The following is a 17974-nucleotide window of genomic DNA, read 5'->3' as shown; positions in this document are numbered from 1 at the left end:
GCACCAGTTCAAGTCCCGGCTGCTCCACTTCTGATCCAGCTCTCTGCTGTGCCTGGGAAAGCAGTAGAAGATGGCCCAAATCCCTGGGCTCTTGCACCTGCGTGGGAGACCCCGAAGAAGCTCATAGCTCCTGGCTTCGGATAGGCACAGCTCCAGCCGTTGTGGCCAACTGGGGAGTGAACCAGTGGATGGAAGATCTTTCTCTTTCTGCCTCTCCTTCTCTCTCTTTGTAACTCTGACTTTCAAGTAAATAAATAAATCATAAAAAAAAAAAGTTCATGGAAGAATAGGCATTTATCCTCACAGTTAAGGTGCCCATGTACCTGGGTTCAATTCCCAGCTCCAGCTCCTGACTCCAGCTTCCTGCTAATGTGCATCCTCCAAGGCAGTAGTGATGGGTTCAAGTAATTGGGTTCCTATCATACACATAGACTCCGAGCCCTGGCCACACCCCAGCCTTGGCCACTGCAGTCATTTGCAGAGAAAATTCAGATGGGAGCACTCTCTTTCTCTCTCTCTGTGTCTCTATCTCTCCCCATCTCAAATACATTTTTAAAAAGCTTTTTGAGAGACCAGTGCTGTGGTGTAGTGGGTAAAAAAAAGCGGCCACTTGCAGTGCTGGCATCCCACATGGGCACCAATTTGAGTACTGGCTGCATGGGCCCCAGCCATTTAGGGAGTGAACTAGCAGATGGAAGCGGTTGCTCTCTCTAACTCTTTCAAGTAAATAAATCTTTTCTTAAAAGTTCATGAAAATTGGCCGGCGCTGCAGCTCACTAGGCTAATCCTCCGCCTGCGGTGCCAGCACCCCGGGTTCTAGTCCCGGTCGGGGCGCCGGATTCTGTCCCAGTTGCTCCTCTTCCAGTCCAGCTCTCTGCTGTGGCCCTGGAAGGCAGTGGAGGATGGCCCAGGTCCTTGGGCCCTGCACCCGCATGGGAGACCAGGAGGAAGCACCTGGCTCCTGGCTTCGGATCAGCGCAGTGCGCTGGCTGTAGCAGCCATTTAGGGGGTGAACCAACGGAAGGAAGACCTTTCTGTCTCTCTCTAACTCTGCCTGTCTAAAAAAAAAAAAAAAATAGTTCATGAAAATTCATATTATGAAAAAACTATGTACAGATTTAAAAACTTTTTGCACCAAAATAAACTTATTTTTGATTTCCATTTTACACAAAGTTACTGAAGTACCCTAATACCTATTAGAGATCAGATTAGAGGTTTCCTGTGAAGGAAAGGCAGCAGGAAGATTGAGAAGAGTAAGAAGTCAGGCACTGCAAATGTGTAAAGCCACTGCCTGTGCGGCTGGCATCCCGTATGAGCCCTGGTTTGTGTCCCGGCTGCTCCACTTCCAATCCAGCTCCCTGCAAATGGTCCAGGAAAAGCAGGTAGCCAAGGTGTTTGGGTCCTTGCCATCCAGCACTTTGGCCATCTTCTGCTGCTTTTCCTAGGTCATTAGCAGGGAGCTGGAGCTGAAGTGGAGCAGCCAGGACACGAACCAGTACCTGGATGTCGCTATCACAGATAGTAACTTACCAGCTAGCCACAATGCCAGTTCCATCCTGGCTTCTCTTTTTAAAGTGGTTCCATTTTTTTATTTGAGCCAGGATAAAGCTCCTGGCTCCCGGCTTCAGCCTGGCCCTGAACTTGTCATGCCATCACCTAGAGAGTGAACCAGCACATGGAAGATCTCCCCCTCTCTCAGTAATTCTTCCAAAATAAATAAATTTAAAACACACACACAGAGGGTTAAGCCAAGGTTCAGGATAAACACACTCCATATCAGAGTACCAATTCAAGCCCTGACTACTCTGCTTCTGATACAGCTTCCAGCTAATGCATCCCAGGAAGCAGTAGATGATGGCTCAAGTATTTGCATACCAGCCAACCAAGTGGAAGACACAAAAGGAGCTGTAGGCTCTTGGTATTGGCTTAGTCCTGCCCTGGCTTTTCTGCCATGTGAACCAGAAGATGGAAGATACCTCTCTGTCCCTCCCTCCCTCTTCATCTCTCCCACTCCCACCCCCCCATCACCTTTCAGCCAACTAGGTTTGGCTGTCTGAGCTAGTATTACCTATCAGAGTTCTTTGTTAGGCTAAAGAGCTGGACATTTATATTCCTCACCATGTTCAGTCATTTGGAAGCTGATCTTAGACGACAGTGACCTCTGCAGCTGAGACAGACTACAGCTCAGAAATAAGCAGTTCCTTAAAGAACTGTGTGGGTAATCTCCATCTCTACCACATAAAGAAACACACCCCATCCAACGTTATGTCTCTTCCCTTCAGGTCAGACTACATCCAATTCCAGACAACTTGAAGTGCCATTCCAGCTCCAGAGCTCTCGATGGCACTGAATAAAGTCCTGTTGCAATTGTATTAATTTGATCTCTCTGCTCTATCTTGTTTCCCATACTCTCTTGTAAATGTTCATCCTAAAAGCATTCTCTAATAAACCTTCTGGATGCAAATTTCCATCTGAGTGTCTATTTCCCAGGGAACATAACCTTAAAAATCCAATTCCACAGAAAAAGTCAATTAAGAAGCAGCTATGGCCTACTCTGTTCTGTAACCTCATAGCATATTATTTTATTTCTGCTAGTGCAAACAATTAAAACTCAGTTGTCTATAGCATAATAATGTCAAGTCATCATTCTTTTGAAACAAAAAAAGCAATTTATACAGCATTTAGATAAGTAGCACAAAGGATGACTTTATCAGATATATAGAATGGAAATATTTAATTAGGAAAAGCAGCAAATTGTAAAGCTTTTTTTAAAAAATATTTATTTGAAAGAGTGACAGGGAGAAAAGTTACAGACAGAGGGTGAGAAAGACAGACAGAGATCTTCCAGTAGCTGGTTTACTGCTTGAACTCCCCAAATGCCCACAGCAGTAGGGCCAAAGCCACGGAGCTGAGAACTCCATCTGGGTCTCCAACATGGTGGCAGGGACCCAAGTACTTGAGCCATAATCTGCTGCCTCCCAGGGTGCACATTAGCAAGAGGCTGGACTGGTGGTGGAGGAGTCAGGACCTGAATTTTATATGGGATGTGGACATGGCAACAAACCTGCTGTGCCAAACACCCACCCCAAGAACTAGCATTCTAAAATATCAAAGGATAGATTCAGTACTAGTGATTTTCACTAATATTAGCAAATTATAGTGTTGCTGAGCTTAGTGACTTTTCACATTAATTTTACTGAATCTGGCCTATCTATTAAATTCAATTTGACCACAAATTCCAAATCCTGTTTGGAATAAGCTATGGTATTAATCAATAATCAATTTATGGGCCAACACAGAAGATGGTACAAGTCCTCAGGCCCCTGCATCCACATGGGAGACTCAGAAAAAGCTCCTGGCTCCTGGCTTTGGATCGGCAAGGCTCCAGCCATTGTGGCCATCTGGTGAGTGAACCAACTGATGGAAGACCTCTCTCTCTCTCTCTCTCTCTCTCTCTCTCTCTCTTTCTTTCTGCCTCTGCCTCTCTGTAACTCTGCCTTTCAAATAAATAAATCTTTTTTAAAAAAAATAATCAAGTCAGCCAACAATTACTAAGCTCTTTATATATAAGTCAATGTGCTAAACACTACAGAGCAGTGGTTACCACACATTTAAACCTAGGAAAGTTGTCACAAACAGTTTCTGAGCCCCACGGTAATCTTAGTTAACCAGAATTTCCAAAAGTGAAGCCCTAAGACCTTTCTTTTACCAAAGCTCTTCAAATTACTCTGTAAAGCAGTCAAGACTGGGAATCACTATTTTGAAAATTATACAAATGAACAAGATAATGTTCTTGATTCACTTCAACAACCTCTTAAAAGTCCATTATAAAACCTATTAGATGTTGTGCTGAATACCAGTAGATTGCAGGATAGAATGCTTGCCCTGGAAGAGCACAGACTGGAAGGGAGGTAATAACTTGTAACACTATATTATAACATAAGCTCAAAAGGAAAAGTGCTCCATCTATCCTCTCACTAAAAAGTATGCTCCAGGGGCCAGCTCTGTGGCTTAGTAGGTTAAGCCTCCACTTGAGGTGCTGGCATCCCATATGGGTGCTAATTTGAGTCCTGGCTGCTCCACTTTTGATCCAGCTCTCGGCTTGTGGCCTGAGAAAGCAATGGAGGATGGCCCAAATGATTGGGCCCCTGCACCCATGTGGGAGACCCACAGGAAGCTCCAGGCTCCTGGCTTCAGATCAACCTACTTCCACCCAGCAATGGAAGACCTCTCTCTCTGTCTCTCCCTCTCCGTGATTCTGCCTCTCAAATAATAAATAAATCTTAAAAAAAAAAAAAAGTATGGCCTATGAAAGTAGGATTTTTTTTTCATTCTCTGCTCTATTTCCAATGACCAGCCCACACACTGGCACAAAGACACCCAATAAATAAACACTGAATAATGCCCAGGACTGAAGTCAAAGGAAACTTTAATTTCAACTAAGTAGATAAGGAAATGGCAGTTTTAAAAATAGATGAGTATGAGTGGGCCTTTAGCCTACTGGTTAAGTTGCCCATGTCCTACAACAGAGTGCCTAGGTTCAATTTCTCTCTCTGACTCGTGACTCCAGGTTCCCACCAATGCAAAATCTGGGAAGCAGCAATGATGGCTCAAGTAACTGGACTCCTGTTGGGCATGTTTATTTTGAGTACCTAGTAAATATCTATTTAAAGATACCTGTGAGCAGGCAAATATACTGTTGATCTAAAACTGCAGAGATAGAACCAAAGAGGCAGACTTCACAATCACATCATTTGTACAGCGACATTTACAAAGTACTTTCACATATATTAGCTTACTTAGAATCTCACAAAAAACCTGACACTTTTACAGATGAGAAAACTAAGGCAGATTTCCTGACTCAGAATCTCAACATTAAGATAACTTGGGGCCGGCGCCGCGGCTCACTAGGCTAATCCTCCGCCTTGCGGCACCGGCACACTGGGTTCTAGTCCCAGTCGGGGCGCCGGATTCTGTCCCGGTTGCCCCTCTTCCAGGCCAGCTCTCTGCTGTGGCCAGGGAGTGCAGTGGAGGATGGCCCAAGTACTTGGGCCCTGCACCCCATGGGAGATCAGGATAAGCACATGGCTCCTGCCATCGGATCAGCGCGGTGCGCCGGCCGCAGCGGGCCAGCCGTGGTGGCCATTGGAGGGTGAGCCAACAGCAAAGGAAAACCTTTCTCTCTGTCTCTCTCTCACTGTCCACTCTGCCTGTCAAAAAAATAAAAATAATAATAACTTGGAAGTGCTTCAGATTTTCAAAAGGAAGTACTACATGGCCAAACTGATAGTTCTGGACTCTATTCCCAATCACCAAAGCAGCACAGATTTTATCTGCTGCAAAAACTAGAATTCTAATACTTCATTTGAAAATGAGACTACAGTTGTTTTAATCAAATTTTATAACACTAAACAGGTGCACCATGTTATTTTATGTTTATAAAACAGTAATTGAAACAACAAAAATAAATTAAATTGCTAAATTAGAAGACTTGAAGCAAGAAGGTACATCCCATTTTTGTGGGATAACAGAGAAAGAAGGAAGACAGAAAACCAGAAAGTTGAAATTTAAAAAAAAAAATTAGGGAGGAGCATTTCAATAGGAAGGTGCAGTAAACTACAGAAAATTCTATACAGAAATCATAAAGAATGAAGACTGAAAAAAGGATAGCAGTGCTTGGGAATTATGAGGTCACTAGCTAACCCTTAAAAGATCAATTTTAACTCAGTAAGTAAAAGCACAAATCAGACTGTAATGGCTTGGAGGTGAGCTGGAGGTTGAGGAAGGGAAGGTAACAATACACAATACACTTGGGTAAAGGTATGTTAATAGTGAATATTTACATACTTAATATGTACTAGGCCTCATTCTAAATGCTTTACATATTGACAAATTTAATTTACAAAACAACCTATGAAGTAAGTACCATTATTCAGTCCAATCACAGTGGAGGAAAGTGAGACATAATAAGCCAAAATTTTATACACACATGCATGCGCACACACACACACACATATATATATGATGGTATGAATGTGTGTATGTACACACACACACGGTAGATAAATACACATAATAGTAAAGAGTATAATAATATAATATTGAGTGAAAGAAAAGATTTGTATGATTTAATTTTTTTCACAATAAGGAGCCATAACATGGGGAAGAACTTTATATTACTAATGATGTCCATGTATACTGGTGATGCTTGCCAGCTGTGTCAGTTTATCAAGTGTTGATAGATTTAAGCAAAATAAGAATACGCTAGCTTTTCCTGAATCTATTAATGCTACAGGCTTCCATTTGATAAAACCATGAATAAGTAGGGGGAAAATGTCACCAAGGCTTTCAAAGACAGAATATATATTCCTGTTGCTTACAGACCACAACAATATAACAAATGAATAGACAAAAAGCTATTCTGCTGATTAGCTTTATATCAGAGCAACAACTTTTTAAAAGAAAGAAAAATTATTATCTGACAGTAACAAAGCTATCCTAAAGCCAGAAATCTATAAGGCCTATTCTGAGAGGGAAAAAAAAGGATTAGTACATGGAATACTTTTGTCATCTTCCTGCCTACCAATATTTTCTTTGAATCAACTATGCACTAGAGTATTACAGGCATATGAAATGTTCAAACAGAAGGAATCTCATGAAAGGTTCATCTAACTTGCAAGCAGTAAATTGTGTTTTCAATCTCTACTGTAAGTATTAGATGTAATTTTAATATTCCTTACAATTTGGATTATATTAAAGTAGAACAATATTTCCAACTGTCTCCATTTTCCTAGTTAATCACTTCCTATTCATAATCTCCATAGTAACTACCTTTATTATTCAAAACATTGTGCTAAATGCTATTTTATATGTATATCTTATATTAAATTGTGTACTCCTTAAATATAGGAATTATGTTGTATTTTGCACAGAACATTAAAAAATATATCAAGTTTTATAAATGAATCAATGAGTGAACAAATATGAAGAAAATTATAGCATGGCATTACACTAATTCAAGTGTCTTTTGATTATGGTAACAATGACAATTTATATACTTTGGAATAAGAGCTTTCCAAAATACAAGCGGAAAAAAATTTTTAAATGATAAGAGAATAGATTTCTTTGAGATCCATTAATAGCCTTAAAATAGGTGAAACAGAGCAGATGCAAGTAGAAAAGAAAGTTGACAAGGTATACAGCATTTGTGTAGTAAGAATTACATAATGCTTTGATTGCCAACAATAAATTCAGAAATGTTGATAACACTAAAAAAGATGATCATTTTTCTAAAGCAGCATTTCTCAACCTTAGACACTAACCATAAAACTAGCTAAGAGCTTTAAAAAAACATTTTGTCCTCATTCTCAACAGATTCTGAATTAATTTGGGGTGAGTTCTAAATACTATTATTTTTGTTAAATCTGAAGCCAAGATGAGAAACCATAATTCTTTTCTTTTTCTTTCTTTCTTTCTTTTTTTTTTTTTTTTTTTTGACAGGCAGAATTATTGAGAGAGAGAGAGAGACAGAGAGAAAGGTCTTCCTTCCGTTGGATCACCCCCGCAAATGGCCACTACGGCCCGTGTGCTGCGCTGATCCGAAGCCAGGAGCCAGGTGCTTCCTCCCGGTCTCCCATGCAGGTGCAGGGCCCAATTCTTTTCTTTAAATCAAATTGTTGAGGTATAATTAACATTCATAAAATTTACTAATGTAAGCACATATCTGATAAGTTCTGACAAATTAATATAATCATGTAACCACCAAATCATAATGTAGAACACTTTTACCAATCATTAGTTCTAATTTCCTTTCTTTTTAGAAAATTTTAATGTTTGTTTATTCATTTTCATATTCTTTTTTCTTATTTGACAGAGTTACACAGTGAGAGAGAGACAGAGAGAAAGGTCTTCCTTCCGTTGGTTCACCCCCGAAATGGCCGCTACAGCCGGAGCTACGCTGATCCAAAGCCAGGAGCCAGGTGCTTCCTCCTGGTCTCCCATGCAGGGCCCAAGCACTTGGGCCATCCTCCATTGCCTTCCCGGGCCATAGCAGAGAGCTGGACTGGAAGAGAAGCAACCTGGACAAGAACCCAGAGCCCACATGGGATGCCGGTGCTGCAGGCAGAGGATTAACCAAGTGAGCCACGGCACCAGTCCTATTTTCATATTCTTGAAAAGCAGACTGACAGAGAGACCTTCACTAGTTCACTCCTCAAATGCCCACAACATCCAGGGCTGAGTCAGGCAGAAGCCAGGCGCCCAGAACTCCATCCACGTCTCCCATGTGGGTGGCAGGGGTTGAAGCACTCTGGGTATCATCCACTGCCTCCTAAGATGCATCAGCAAGAAGCTGGTTTGGAAGCTGAAGAGCCAAGACCCAAACCCACACTCCAATATGGGACGTAGGCATCCCCAGCAGTGGCTTAACCCCATGTGCCACAATTCCTGCCCCTGATATACCTTCTGTCGCTCCAACTTTTGCCTTTCTAAAATTTCATATACACTGAATCGTATTATATGTAGTCTTTTATGTCTGGCTTCTTTTTATTTAGATTCACCTATGTTGCTAGGCTATCAATGGCATCTTCCTTTTTATTGCTGAAAAGTATTCCATTACTTGACTATACAATAATCTCTTTGACAATTACCCATTTGATAGGCATCTGGGTTGTTTCCAGTTTGCTACTATAATGAATAAAGCTGTTATAAATATTCAAATATAAGTGTTTATACAAACCAAAGTTTTGATTCATATCAGGTAAGCATTTAGGAGTAAAATTGTTGAATCTTATGATTAAGCGCATGATTATAAGAAATAGTTTGGGCTGGCGCTGTGGCTCAACAGGCTAATCCTCCGCCTTGCGGCACCGGCACACCGGGTTCTAGTCCCGGTTGGGGCGCCGGATTCTGTCCCGGTTGCTCCTCTTCCAGGCCAGCTCTCTGCTGTGGCCAGGGAGTGCAGTGGAGGATGGCCCAAGTGCTTGGGCCCTGCACCCCATGGGAGACCAGGATAAGTACCTGGCTCCTGCCATCGGATCAGCACAGTGCGCTGGCCACAGCACACCGGCCGCGGCGGCCATTGGAGGGTGAACCAACGGCAAAAAAGGAAGACCTTTTTCTCTGTCTCTCTCTTTCACTGTAAAGGAAGGAAGGAAGGAAGGGAGGGAGGGAGGGAGGGAGGGTAAATAAGCAAATTTTTAAGAAAGAAACTGTTCCGGGCAGAGTTGTGGTGCAGTGGGTTAAGCTGCTGCCTGTGACCACTGGCATAATATATCAGAGCACCTAGGAAGGCAGCAGCAGACGGTCTAAGTGCTTGGGTCCCTGTCACCCATGCAGGAGACCAGGATGGAGTTCCAGGTTCCTGACTTCAGTTGGCCCAGCCAACTGTACCTAGGTGTTGTAGCCATTTGTGAGAGTGAACCAGCAGATGGAAGATAGACTGATCTCTCTCTCTCTCTCTCTCTCTCTCTTTCTCTGTCTTCTTTTCAAATAAATAAATCATTATTAAAAAGTTTTTTAAAAAGAAATCATTTTCAAAAGTAAATGTATCGTTTTGCATTTCACCAGCAATGTATGAAAGTTCCAGTTGTTGCATATTCTTGTCAGTACTTGGGGCTGCAAGTCTTTTTATTTTTAGCTATTCTATTATGTGCATAGTGTAGGTATTTCCTTCAGTTTTAATTTGCATTTCTGTAAGAAATAAATAATAAATATATAGACAACTACTCTTTTTTTTCTTCCTTTTCCATTGGTTCACCCCCCCCCCCAAAATGGCTGCTACGACCAGCACACTGTGCTGATCTGAAGCCAGGAACCAGGTACCTCCTCCTGGTCTCCCATGCGGGTGCAGGGCCCAAGGACTTGGACCATCCTCCACTGCACTCCCGGGCCACAGCAGAGAGCTGGACTGGAAGAGGAGCAACCGGGACAGAATCCAGCGCCCCAACCGGGACTAGCACCCGGGGTGCCAGCGCCACAGGCGGAGGGTTAACCAAGTGAGCCGCGGCGCCGGTCTAGACAACTACTCTTAAGGCAAGAAAAATTCTAAAAAGAGGTATACTTCACCTTTTGCATCAATAGTCTATTTTTAAAGAAGTAACAATGTTATACTCTACTGAGTACCACATTCATTACTCTATAATAAAGAGAAACAAGCAAATGACCCAAAAATATGCATTCACAGAACTTTTCAAACACAGGTTTCAAAGACTAAGATTTCGGAATCAAGTACCTACTCAGTTTATAATCTCACCCTACATAAAGACAAGATATCATTAGGCTTCAGTGTCCAACATGGGTTTGTACTCTAAGATAGCAAATACAAAGGATTTTAGAAAGACTCACACCAAAAACAGGTAAACAATTATTTACTGAGTCTAATACATAACAAATGACTAAATGCTCATTTAATGAATAATTATGAACTAATAATAATGAACTAATTAATAATACACTTCAAGATTATTTTTATCTTTGTAGCACTTCAGAAATCAAAAATATCCACAAATTAAGTCACAAAATGCCAGTCTATCTTCTAGCCTCCAGTCATATATAATCAATCAAGAGATACATCCACACTATGCAAATATTAAGTTACATGACAAGTTCCTCATTCATTTAATAAGTACTTATCGGATACCAGTTTAGGGAAAATCATATTACACATTCTGAGGAGGAGAACAATTATACTTAAAACCAAAAAAGTTATCAGTTGGCTATCTATGATTATTACCTCAATCACACAGTAATTTAGCATATATGATCATATATGCTAAAGCAATATAAAAATTAGTGTGATTTCTTTAGCAAACCAGCTCAATAATGGGCTCAAAGTGGCTTATATCAGGAAAGAAATGAGTCCATAAATAAATTACAAGGTAGGATATTCACATAAAAGTAGTTTACAATGGCCGGCGCCGTGGCTCAATAGGCTAATCCTCCACCTTGCGGCGCCGGCACACCGGGTTCTAGTCCCGGTCGGGGCGCCGGATTCTGTCCCGGTTGCCCCTCTTCCAGGCCAGCTCTCTGCTATGGCCAGGGAGTGCAGTGGAGGATGGCCCAGGTGCTTGGGCCCTGCACCCCATGGGAGACCAGGAAAAGCACCTGGCTCCTGGCTCCTGCCAGGATCAGCGCGGTGCGCCGGCTGCAGCGGCGGCCATTGGAGGGTGAACCAACGGCAAAGGAAGACCTTTCTCTCTGTCTCTCTCTCTCACTGTCCACTCTGCCTGTAAAAAAAAAAAAAAAAAAAAAAAAAAAACTCAAAAAAAAGTAGTTTACAATGAATTATTATACAGTTCTATCTAGTTTAATACATATAGTCGTATATATTTCTATAACCCTCACTATAATAGGATACTGCTAATGTCTATTTCTCTTTCTTTTATAATGTTTTATTTATTCATTTTTTATTTTTTAGAGAAAGATCCATCTTCCACCCACTGGCTCATTCCCCAAATGCCCACAATATCCAGGAACTCTAACGGGGTTCTCCACTTGAACCATCCTCTGTTGCCTCTTAGCATGTGTATTAGAGAAAAACTAGATTGAAAGAAGAGCAGGGGGCTGGCGCTGTGGCATAGCAGGTAAAGCTGCTGCCTGTAGTGCTGGCCTCCCATATGGGGGCCAGTTTGAGTCCCAGCATCAGCCAGCCATTACAGCCATTTGGGGGGTGAACCAGCAGATGGAAGACCTCTCTCTCTTTCTCTCTCTGCCTTCCCCTCTCTCTCTGTGTACCTCTGTCAAGTAAATAAATAAATATTAAAAAAGCAAGCAAGCAAGCAAGCAGAGGTGGGATTTGATCTCACGTACTTTGATATGGCATATGGAAATCTCAAGCAGCGGCTTAACCTGCTACACCATAATTCCCATCACTAGTGCCTTTATTTATTCACAGCCAATGTTTAAATGAGAAAAAAATTGTTTTGCACAGACATAAATAACTTTCTAGGCTTTTCACCTTAAACTGTAGGCTTTCATTTGAAGAAATTGATAAATCAACATAGAAGATACACACATGTTGTAACATTAATGACTACTTAACATTACCTTATCATAGTAACATTATTATATGCACAAGTCTAGTACTCTCCCTGTGTCTTCCAGTACCAGATTCATACCAAAAATGTAGTGTTCTTCCTGTGTGTTTGTGTATGACAACACTGATCAGTCCATCCATAACATTCATTCAAAAACATTTACTGAATTTTAAGATATGTTTGTGTGTGATCTGTTGGAGTAGAGGAGGAGAAAGAGAACTCACTGCTCAAAAAAAGAAGTAATTGAAAACTTGATAACTTTCTACACTAAAAAAAGATTACCACTTATCCCTTAAAGGAAAGCAGCTGCCTTCTATGACAGACTGTGTGTGTGTGTGTACACACACATACATAAATTGAGTCATTTTCCCCACATTAATTATCTTTTGAGATGTGGATTACTTTTGTACCCCAGAACAATATAGATTAAAATGAATTACATATTAAAAGCAGCAACTGTTACAGGCATAGTGGGTAAATCCGCCATCTGTGGCATGGGTTTGAGTTCCAGCGACTCCACTTCCAATTCAACTCCCTGCTAATGTACCTGGGAAAGCAGCAGAAGATGGCCCAAGTCCTTGGGTCCCTGCACCCACGTGGGAGACCTGAAAGAAGCTCCTGGCTCCGCACTGGCCCAGCCCTGACTGTTGCAGCCATTCAGGGAGTTAACCAGTGGATGGAGGATCTCTCTGTCTCTCCCTCTTTCTAACTCTTTCAGATAAATAAATAAATAAATCTTAAAAAAAAAAAAAAAAAAGCAACTGTAATGCTTGTTACTGCTGCCATTTCACAGCAGTTATACTATATAAGAAGTTCACACTTTTATTAATGATGTACAAATGCACATAAAGTTATTACTTGATATTCAAGTTATGGATTACTTCCTGAAATTGACCAATAATTATTGTTGTCATTGTTATTGACTTTGCAGTTGTACCTCTTTCACACAAAGTAGTACTCAGCACTGTGGCTCTAGTATTAAAGACTATCCAAGGGAAAATTATGTGCTTACTGGAAAATGTTTGGACTGAAAACAGGAGATTTAGTAAGCTACCTATAAGAATCTACTGAAAATTTGTAGATATCTATATAGTTAAGATACAGCAGGTGCAGAGGCTCCTGCATGTCTTTACCCAATTTTTAAAAACCAAAATATACAAATAAATATATCTGCATTTAAAAAAGGGAAACTATTAACCCTTCTATTCAGGTCTCTGAAAAGGCACAAGCCTCTTTCAAGTCTTACCAAACACAGAGAAATCAGATAGCAAAAACAGGGGTCAAAATCTTAAAACTAGTAATAAATTACATTTGTCCCATTCTGAGACCATCTGCAGACTCTTGAATATTCTCTCAAGGTTCACATCACTATTTCTATGGCTTCTAAACAGGTTAAAAATGCAGTTGCTTAAAACATCTATACTCTTATTACCTCAACAACACCAAAAGAACAGACTGTAAATATACTGGCACCGCCTCAAGCTTACAGATATCAAGAAGACTAGTGTGCAATTTTCACTTCTTAAAAGGAAAATTCAGTACTATTACAATTCAGTACTAATATGGAAAAGAAATGTATCCTTTGAGCATAACAAACCTATAGTTTTATTTACAGCAAATTGGGGAAGTTTTAGATCTGATTCAAAATCTGATGTTCTTCAACACAGTATTGCTTTTCAACCAGTATCTTCCCATTACCAGATTCCACTGGAATGTACCCAGCAATTACAGAATTTAATCTATCTACTCTTTGTACAAGTGTTTATTTTTAATTTATTTTCTTTCAAAACTTGTGTGTTGTGCTGCACTTTTCCAGTTAAATTCCCTTACAATTTTTTTTATTTAAAAGGATAATGTTAAAGAAATATGCCAACTGTCCTTTTCTAAACCATCAGCCTTCAGTAAACCACCCAATTCTGCACTTATTATATAGCTTGGTAAGGAAATATGCAGAATTCTTAATTAGCACCGCTTAGTAATTAAATCAAGGTTGAAGTGATATTATAAACTGAAGAACATGATTGCTATCTTACTATATACAAATCACTTCCTCACTCATCTCTTGGCAACACTTTTATAGAACCTATCATCTAGATGAAGTCATTATACTCACAATTTTAAGATTAGAAGCTGAGGGAAGATCTCTAGTTATACATATTACAAGATGATTCGTGTTAAAATGCAAAACTCAAAATGATACAGAATGGAGTATCCTTCTCTCCCAATCTTATTAGCATAAAGTAAGGTCAGAAAAAATAAAGATTACTTAACTCCTAGTTCTCAAATAGCAATACTTAAGAGTGAGTAATTCATTCTCCTATCAATATTTGAAATCCAAAGTCAATCTGAAAAATATATTTATATGTATATTTTCTCAAGGTCCCTGAAATCACAGAAGAGCCTACCATCCCATAAACACACCAATTATCATAATCTGTACAACCTACAAAATCTTCATTTGGAATTTAACATTTGAGTTTCTTTAAAAACAGATACCTGTTCAAAACTCTTTCCTCATTTGTCCCCAAAAGTTTGAAAATCCTTTCAAATTCATCTCTTACTAAAAAACACAAGTATTTTCAATTTAAAATACTTTAAAGAATCTTAAAAGGATCTAAACTCACAGAAAAATTAGGGTAAAATATATTCATTTTCATGTTTTCAATATTTCAGCATTAAAGCTGCATACCTTAATTACCCTTTTATTCAATTCATTCTTTCAAAAATATATACAAATACACAAAGAACTAACCCTTTCAAATGAGCAAAACTTTCTCAATTTACTGTCATGTATTCTGGCACAGGATAAATCTGCATTTCACCTTTGCAAAACAAATGGTGGTATGCTGTTCTTCCAACAAGAAACAAGGGATTCTATGATTCTCAACCACAAGCAGATTACTTTCTAAAAAACATCATGATGTAGCACAGTTTAAAGAAAAAAATTACCCAAATATGTTGGTTTTACCTGGGAAGAAGAGAGCTGGATGTCTGGGGTTTGTACATGTGCCTGTGCTTGTTTTTAATTCTAAAAACCACCTTCTTCCAACTCCTTTCAAAAATCGGTATTTTCTTCAATAAATGAGTATACATTATACAACAAAATGCATAAATATGTACTTCCAGAATACTATATAATCCAAATAGAAAAAAATCAATGTTTTAATTTTCCACATAACAAGTCAACGTTAATTACTGTCATTTTTTCTCTTTCCCCAACCACTCCACAAATCAGAAGCACTGTATTTATATACTTAATAAGATTAACAAACTGACTAGAAGCTCCAGAGAAGGAATAAGAAAGAAATCGTTTTTCATCTTCCTGCACACAAAAAGCTAAAACAAAAGCAAATACGAAGACTAGTTAAATGAGACGCATTTGAAAAACCCAACGTGACCAGCTTTTGATTTACCCTAGTCTGACAAGGAAGACAGACCCCACCCCCACTCCAGATTGTGTGGGTTTTTTTTCCTTGGGTGGGGGTGTGGAGAAGAGAAGCTGTCACATTTCCATCTTCGGTTATTGTTAGTCTGCAGCCTAGATTCCCAAGCACCACTGGTCCAGGGGGAAACAATATTAAAGCAGACAATCAAAATTTTCTACAATGCACAGCGATTTGTCGTATTTTTTACCCCAACGTGAAAAGTTAATTACACTCAGATTCAATCAGCTACCACTACAGATTTGCCCGTGACAGCCTGTCCTTCAAACACTCTAATACTGCTTGCTCCAGATCACTGACGTCCTCTCCTTTCTAAACTTAAATCAGAAGAACGCCATTTCCTCAATTATTGCATCCCGAAAGGTATGCCGCCCCTTCCTTATTGCCTTTCATATAGGGAAATGGAGAGAGTGTAAAAAAAGAGAGAGAGAGAGAAAGAGAGAGAGACACCTAGTCGCTCTCCAAACAAAAAAAAACCAATGGGGCAGAGGAGAGGGCCAGCGGAGGGAAGAGCGGTAGTGAACCTGAAAGCAACGCCGAGGAAAAGTTTTCGATGTGACTGGTTTGTCCTTGGCAGGGGTACGGAGTTGGGCCGAAAGCCGACGGAGCAGCAAGGAAGCACCTGCAGAGGCGGCGGCCAGGGACAGAGCGCAGCGGGAGGGCACCTACCGACTTGCAGCACGTTCTCCACGGAGCCGCTGTCCAGCAGACGGATGCCCCGGCGGAACGGCAGCCCCTCGCCGCCGCCGGTCGCGCCGGCCCCGGCGCCCAGCCCGGGGGACGTCCCCGCCGCGGCCGCCCCGGGGGCGGAGCCGGCCGGAGCGGCGGCCCCGGGGGGTGGCGGCGGCCCCTCCTCGGCCGGCGAGGACCCCGCGGCGCCGCCGCGGTCCTGGAAGCTGGAGTACATGCAGATCTCCCGCTCATTCCGCGGGAAGGACCAGTAGACGATGCGGCGCTGCACGGGCTCCGGGATCCGCTCGAAGCGCTCCTCCACCCGCTCGTACGCCCACTTTTCCGCCACCGTCTTGGCGGCGCAGTCCAGCAGGGACTCGGGCTGCAGGTGGGGGCGGGCCCCGGGGGCCAGGCAGCTGCTGCCGGCGCCTCCCGCCCCTCCGCGGGCCGCCCCGGGAGAACCGCGAGGGTGGTGAGCCTGTGGGCTGGGCCACGAGCACAGCCGCTTGGCCGGAGAGACCGGCGGCGGCGAGAGCAGCTCCTCTCGCTCACCGCCTTCCGCCATTGCTGGGGACGGACGGACTGACTGAGGCGGCGGTGGCGGCGGCGGCGGCGGCGGCGGCGGAGACCCCAGCCACGGCCACGCGCCCCGCGCAAGCGCCTGGCGGCGGCGCCGGAGAGGGGGGCGGGGCGAGCGAGCTCGCGAGCCCGCCGGCCCGAGTGGGGAGCCTGGGCCGGGCCGCTGTGCGCGCGCAGAGAGCCGACGCCGGCGACCTCAGGGCCAGCGTGAGGCGGCGCGCGCCGTCCGGGCCGCCGCGGGCGCGAGGAGGCGCGGGAGCGAGCGCGGGCCCGCGGCGCGCGCTCCAGGCGCTGACGGCCCGGAGCGCGCGCCGAGCGCTCGCTCGCTCGCTCGCTCGGGGCGGCCGGCCGCGAAAGGGCGAGGAGGAGAGCAGCGCCGGGCATCCTCGCCTGCAGCGCGACTGACTGCAGCCTGGCCAGAGAGCGATGGACTGTGTGACCGAGTGAAATGGCGAGGCCGAGAGCCTCCGAGGAGCCGCAAGCCCCAAGAACAGGAAAACTCAAAATCAGGCTCCTGCGGTAGGCTGGCCTGCCGGGAGACGGCAGAACGAGGCTCTGGCAAAAATGCACTAGGAAGGCAGACTGTAGGGCAAAAATCAGCAAGTTCGAGTCATGGAAACGCTCCTCATGCCATAGTGTGGGATAAGGTCAGCGGTCCCCGTCCGCCATCCCCACCACAACCCGGCGAAGTCGCTCCAGCCCTCGCTCCAGACTGGGGCGCTGCAGACCCTCGCGGGGTTTTCCGGATGGTTCAGCATCTTGCATCCCAAGAACAAGACACTTTGTGTGTGCGTTTTGGTAGAATTCTGGGATACCCCGCCCCCAGTTTAAATTAGGTCTTATTTTCCTCACTTGGCTCAGTCTTCTTCACATTTACATTACTAGTAGAGCGGTATAAATACTTTTATATTTAATGCCCTACTGACGGTAAACTCGGTGACAGCGAGGAACATGTCTGTCTGCTACTGGATGGCAACTTCATCACTAACTCCTTCATAAAGAAAACACTGAGATGTCTCTTGCTCATTCCAGAAGACTCAGCATATTTCAGATTAATTGCTGACAAATTAATCTCTACAACTTTAAAGTGTTCCAAGAACTCTGATAGAAGGGTTCCTATAGTTGAGGTAGCCCTTCAAAATGAATGAGTCCTAGAATGTAGCATCAGGTAAGAGTAAGAATGTAGTCTGATGGGAGGCAGAGTGGAGGTCAAGGAGTTTGGTTTTGCTGCAATCTCACAATTAA

The 17974-nt window shown here is 42.8% G+C and overlaps 1 protein-coding gene across 3 annotated transcripts in view; it reads right to left on the bottom strand.

Moving 5' to 3' along the window:
• Positions 1 to 16957, bottom strand: part of ZSWIM5 (zinc finger SWIM-type containing 5) — a 188757-nt gene extending 171800 nt beyond the window's left edge. Inside the window, exon 1 of one of the 3 annotated variants that reach the window (XM_008265350.5) lies at positions 16148 to 16957. In XM_008265350.5, coding sequence (XP_008263572.5) covers positions 16148 to 16715 — 568 coding nt within the window. In that variant the 5' untranslated portion in view covers positions 16716 to 16957. The remainder of the gene's footprint in view (positions 1 to 16147) is intronic. The other 2 variants (XM_089300770.1, XM_051857851.3) reach the window with 2 other exon arrangements.
• Positions 16958 to 17974: the final 1017 nt, after the last annotated feature.

Source organism: Oryctolagus cuniculus, chromosome 7 (assembly GCF_051225735.1).
Source record: "Oryctolagus cuniculus isolate XC-2025 breed Fujian yellow rabbit chromosome 7, ASM5122573v1, whole genome shotgun sequence".
Lineage (NCBI taxonomy): Eukaryota > Metazoa > Chordata > Mammalia > Lagomorpha > Leporidae > Oryctolagus > Oryctolagus cuniculus.
Note: the sequence above shows the minus strand (reverse complement) of the source record. Positions and strands in the feature narration are given on the sequence as shown.